This window comes from Centruroides sculpturatus, unplaced genomic scaffold, assembly GCF_000671375.1.
Source record: "Centruroides sculpturatus isolate CEXI.00-Female unplaced genomic scaffold, Cexi_2.0 scaffold757, whole genome shotgun sequence".
Classification (NCBI taxonomy): domain Eukaryota; kingdom Metazoa; phylum Arthropoda; class Arachnida; order Scorpiones; family Buthidae; genus Centruroides; species Centruroides sculpturatus.
The window spans coordinates 306,861-313,003 of NW_019385107.1; the positions used below are offsets into that span (position 1 = coordinate 306,861).

General features: G+C 30.4%; 1 protein-coding gene across 1 annotated transcript; it reads left to right on the forward strand.

Annotated features, from left to right (window-relative positions):
- The first annotated feature begins 204 nt into the window (after positions 1–204).
- Positions 205–4,463, forward strand: LOC111634809 (patched domain-containing protein 3-like). The gene is made up of 3 exons (XM_023379642.1): positions 205–1,144; positions 2,052–2,369; positions 3,202–4,463. Exons 1-3 carry the CDS (start codon positions 205–207, stop codon positions 4,461–4,463), a joined length of 2,520 nt encoding a protein of 839 aa, XP_023235410.1.
- The last annotated feature ends 1,680 nt before the right edge of the window (positions 4,464–6,143 follow it).

Here is a 6,143-nt window from a genome sequence, read left to right on the forward strand (position 1 = left end):
AATTATTTTTCGATGCATTTCACATTCTAATTTTCTGTTACTTGTTCACAGCTGAAGGATATTAAAGATGTAAAATATTGTTAATGTAATATACATATTAATTTTATTTCTTACAGTGTTTCAGAAGTCTGTCTACATCAATAGGAAGAATAATATAGGAAAACATCGAAACAAAATTATATGATTTAATAATATTACGGAATAATGAGAAAAACTTGTATTAGTGACTCCTTATCTTATCTATTTGAGAAATTGGGAAGAACTATCGCAAGACATCCACTTTATTTTATTATAACAGCGATTATTATAACAGCTTTATTTTCTGCTGGAACGTTTAATCTTGAAACGATAGATAATGTCGATTATTTATTAAATTCCGACAGAGGAAAAGTCTTTACAGATAAACAATTCATTGATAAGATGTTTCCTATGAACACTTCCAAATTTTACGACGCTTTCAGAATGACGCAACGTCCTCAATCACCAATGATTTACGTCCAGAATAAATTCGGTCGCAATTTATTAAAGACGAAGACTTTACTGGAAATAAAACAGTTAGATGAAATTATCAGGAACATAACGACTATGGTAGATGGAAGGATGATCAATTATAGTATGGTCTGCGGAATAGTCAACGATAAATGCTTTGATAATCCAATAATAAATGTATTACCACAGATGGACGATCTACTTTCTGGAAGAAAAAAATTAAAATTTCCAGTTGAAATCGATCCGGTTACTTACACATCTCATTTGTGGGTAATGAATTTAGGTGGTGTAAAACATAATAATGAAGGAGACGTGAAAGAAGTGAAAGTTATAAGATTAATTTATGCTGTTGATGAATCTAATTCGTCTAAAACAGAATGGATTCGAGAATGGCAGAAAGCATTTTTGTGGAATGTCAACAAATTGAAATTTCATTCGATTGAGATATATCCTTGCCCATTTTTAGCAACTGAATTAGACATAAAAACACTTGTTGACAAAATTACACCTTTGATAAGCGTTGCAATCGTTGTAGTTACTTTGTTCTGCGTGATGACTTATATGACAAACAGTTGGGTAAGGAGTAAACCATGGATGGGATTTGCTGCTACTGTTTCTGCGGGATTAGCAGTTGTTTCGTCATTTGGACTGATGGGTGCGTTCGAAATACAAAATATTAGTTATAACATTACTTTACCTTTTTTAATATTTGGTAAGTAATAATTCTTCAAATATACAGAGTGTACGAGAGAGTGAGATCTATTATACAAATTCATAACACAAAAACTAAACGGTCCATTGAAATGCGATTTGTGGCAAATGAAAGAATACTTCAAAAAGCTTTTTCTTATTGCAAATATTTATAATGATGAATTAAAAATCGCGATAACGCGGAAAAGAACATGTACGGTATTGTGGTTAGCTGTTAACTTAAACAAACTTGCAATAACTGTGCATAGAAAGTATCACTGGAAGTATGAAAAGTCAACGCTGAGTGTCTTTCAAGTACACATGAATGCAGAAATTTAGAGAAACAAGAAGTGTTCAGAACTCGAAAGGTTCCGGTCGGAGAAATAGTTTAGAAAAGCGTTCTATTGGGGATCCATGGAATACAGTGGTTTATTGAATATGAACAAATAACCACCTTTTCACTCTGTAGAAGTAGTTTCTTGTTATTAACTTTGTCTTTTATTATATATTCCTTCTTGGGCCTCATGTCAGACCTCTTGTACTTAATGCATAGAACGTAAAAAATACTAAGTAGATACATTCTGTATTTATATTATTGTCAACTAATATAAGGACGTTAAGACAATTGAATTAATAATTAATTCATTCTATTTTCTTCAAATGCATTTTAAGCGGTATTACTTCTTACCAGTAGTAACTTTTTCGGTCATTATTTCATTCACCTCAAACTGTATTTCAATGCACCGCTTTATTTTTATATTTGTATAATAATAAAGATCTCTCCGATACACTATATTTAACATAATTATTTTTATTTGTTTTTCTTTTCATTTATTAAAATATTAAAAAGAATAATTTTATTTCATTTGTAGCTACTGAGATAGATGATGCCTTTGTGATAATAGCAAACTGGAGAATTACCAACGTTCACGATAAAGTAGAAGAGCGAATGGCGAAAACTTATTCAAAATCCGCTCTTTCTATAACTATAACGACTTTAACAAATATTTTATCTTTCTGCATTGCGATGACCACAGAATTCCCCGGTGTACGGTTTTTCTCTTATTATGCTACCACTTGTGTTTGCTTTGCATATTTGTATCAGATTACGTTCTTCGGAGCGTGCCTAGCTCTTAGTGGATACAGAGAAGAAAGAGATCTTAACCCGTTCACATTTAAAACTGTAAAAGGTAAAAATTAATTTTTAAATTTATTTGTACGCTCTTTTAGGAAAAAAAGTTAATGTAACTAAAAAATATGTAAAATGTATCTATCTTATTACAGTCTTTACTTATTAAATATATGGTGGCTCAGGAAGAGAGAGAAATACATGTGTTACTTTCAAATAAAATGCTCAATACTTGAACACTTGAACCTCAATACAATTTTCAACTGGTGTCTGAAGTTGACGTGTCGTTTCTCTGAGTTAGGCAGCGATAATAATCTTCAGTCACAACATTCGAGTCTCCTGAAAACAGATATTAAACATGAAGATATTGATAAATACTAAAGAAATTATAAAGTGTATTGACGTTCACGATGGAATATTTGAGCATTTTTTATGAACGTATCACATATACTATTCATTATTATTGTTTGTGAGTTACTAACTTTCAAGTATATTTCTTAAACTACTGAGAAGAATACCTATGTTCATATAGTTCTTTACATAAAGTGACACATAGTATTGATTTTCTCTCCATCTGACTTACCCTGTTTATATGAAAATGAATTATATAAAAATCACTACACTGATTGTACTAGCATTTAAATAATTTGTTATACAGTAGACCCCCCTATAACACTGTAGATAATTTCGTGTTATATGAATTCCATGTTGTACGAGTCACTTAGATTGTACAAATACGTGAGCCATTCGCAGACCGACACAAGTATTTGTAAAATCTAAGTGACTAATACAACATGGAATTCATATAACACGGAATTATCTACAGTGTTATAGGAGGTATACTGTATTTGCATATTGTTATGTTTGTATATAATCTGATTTACCATTTTCAGAATACTCCAGCGAATCCAGCTCAAAGCAGAAAAGTGAATTCATATTTATGAAATTCTTTAGAGATACATTGGCTGAATTTATTTCTCAACCCGTAATCAAAGCCATGATTATACTTCTGTACATAATTAATCTCGGAATAGGTAGTTGGGGTGTAACATTTTTAAAAGAAGGAGTAAACCTATTTACACTCTATCCAAAACATTCAAAGATAACAAAAGGATATCATATATTTTATGACGACTTCACAGAATATACATTTCCTCTTCAGATTGTCATCAATAAAACATTAGATTATTCCGACACAGAAGTTCAGAAATCTATTGAAAATATAATGATGAAATTTCAGTCTCATCCGAATGTCGCTGGTTCAGAACTTGAGATTTCCTGGTTAAAATACTATAAACAATTCCAGAATCATCCAATATCCAGGCTTACAATGAAGGGTTACAACGTGTCACGAAAACAAGATTTCATTGACGGACTTCGCAATGTCTTTTTGAGAATTGGTGCAGCCAAGCAATTTTCAAGTGACATAAATTTTAATAATAATTTCACAGATATTATACGAAGTCGATTTTTCGTAGTGACAAAGAATATTTACCATGGAGAAATTGAAAGTAAAGTCATTAACGATATGTGGAAAATTGCAGAAGAAATCGAATTACCCGTTATTGTGCATTCCTACTTTTCTCCTTTGGTGGAACAAGGCCTTATTACCAAACGAGTTACTCTCCAATTATTCTGGTTAACAGCTCTATTAATATTTATTGTGTTTATTGCATTTGTTCCGAATTTCGCTTGCGCATTAACTGTTGCAATTGCGGTTGTTTCAATAATCGTAGAAACCGTCGGATACATGTCTTTCTGGGGTGTAAATCTTGACGTCATTTCCATGATGATTATAATACTTTGTAACGGATTTTGTGTTAATTATCCGACTCACATGTGTTACGCTTTTCTCACTTCATCACACTCTGAAGCAAAAGCAAAGTTGAAGGAATCACTTTACCACGTCGGTTTTCCCATACTGCAAGGTTCCATGTCCACAATTGTTGTATTACTGATATTTCTATATATTAATATGTACGTATATAGAACATTTGTGAAAATTATTGTTCTTATATCTCTAGAAACATTATTCCATGCTGTGTTTGTCATTCCTGTGTTTCTTAGTATAATCCCAGTTCCATCTAAAAATAAAAATACGAATAATCGTTCTGTATCTGAATATGTTGTCTGTAATAGTGAGAGCATGAAATGAATAAGAGAATATTTGTTATTTTTTAAAATATTTATTAATATTAATAAATGTATATTATCATATTACTACCGAATTTCCTATCTACTACATTATTTTATGCCGTAACTATTTTACTGTAAGCAGAAAATGAAAATGTAAACAAGGTAAGTTTGTTTACATTGTACATTGATATTCTTTACCTGTTGCTACTGAGTATTTAGATGTGCTGTACAATGTCAAAGATTAATCAATTCAAATTACACTATAGTAATCACATTTAGATCGTTATAACCCGGATTATCTAGAGCTACATTGTCTTTAGCAGACGTAACCATTTTATAATTACAATTTAGAAATTACACTACAATTAATATATATAAGTTTTTAAAAAGGGAGGGAAATTGGCCTGAAATACTCGATTGTAGTTGCATATAAGAATACGTTACAATAAATATATTTTCATTGGAAATTGTGTGTTTCTCTTCCCTCATTATAAAAAGTCCTAGTATAGAAGAATGTCCAAAGTGAACACAAATAGTGTAATTAAGGACAAGAAGCACGTATCAAGATATATTTTTTCTACTGATACACTGATTTCTCCACAAATAATTTGGCTGATTTATTTCCACTCCTCTACATAAAGTATTTGTTATATTTCTTTATATAATATCACATTTAATTTGTTATAATTAATCTTGAAATTTGTGTAGTAACATTTACAACAAGACATCAACATTTTCTCCGTAATTGTCCTAAACAAAACATTACATCATTCCCAAGAAGAAATTCAAAAATCCCTGGATGAAATATCACAAAGAATTTCAGAACCATCCAGTATCAACAATTTTCGTGAGAAGTTAACATATGATGCCGAAATAAAATTTTATTAATAATGGACTTCTCGATGATTTATTGAGAAGTGGAGCGGCCAAACAATTTTCAAGTGACATAAATTTTAATAAAAATTACACAGGTATTATCGCAGTCGATGGTTTGTAGCAACAAAGAATATTTACCACGGAGAAATCATTAATGAATGGGTTATGCATTACTGACTTCATCACATTCTGAAGCCAAATAAAATGCTAAAGAAATTACTCCAACTCTTTGGTTTTCTTGTATTTCAAGGTTCGATGCCTGTTCGTTCAAATGAATACGTAGGAAAGTTGTGGAATAAATTTAATCGTAATTTTTATTTCTATTTTCCTTTTTTTTATTGTTGCTTTCATCTAATTGTGTAATCACGTTATTAAATCAGTAAAGCGTAAACAACGTAATTTTTCGCAAAAGCAATCTAATAATATATGAAATGACTGTTTGACGTCAGCATTAAATTTGCGTTATTAAAAATAATTTATATTTTTACTTTAACAAGAGCATTTGTATAAACATATATTATATATTTGGAAAGGTAGCTTGATAGTATAATAGCATACATGAATACAGCCTTAAAGGTTTAATAGGTTTTTCGTGATTTGTAAAACAAAAGATGACCTTCTGGTCTAAACGGTTTTCCTACTTCGTGAACAGCATATAATCCAGCAGGAATGGAATTTACGAAACGTTTAAAAAGTGTAATTAGAATCGCACAGCCTATAACTAAATTTCTGTGTATTTAAAATACGTAAAATTTTTCACAATTGATATTAACGTTTTACTTTATCATAACACACGAAACAACAGAAATTTTAATATACTTTA

What these genes read in the sequence shown, in the direction of transcription:
- LOC111634809 (XM_023379642.1), top strand. Translation starts at nt 205, where the DNA reads ATGAGAAAAACTTGTATTAGTGACTCCTTATCTTATCTATTTGAGAAA. An exon ending in TTCGTCATTTGGACTGATGG is followed by an intron (nt 1,145 to 2,051) that starts GTGCGTTCGAAA and finishes TTTCATTTGTAG; the next exon opens with CTACTGAGATAGATGATGCC. An exon ending in CACATTTAAAACTGTAAAAG is followed by an intron (nt 2,370 to 3,201) that starts GTAAAAATTAAT and finishes TACCATTTTCAG; the next exon opens with AATACTCCAGCGAATCCAGC.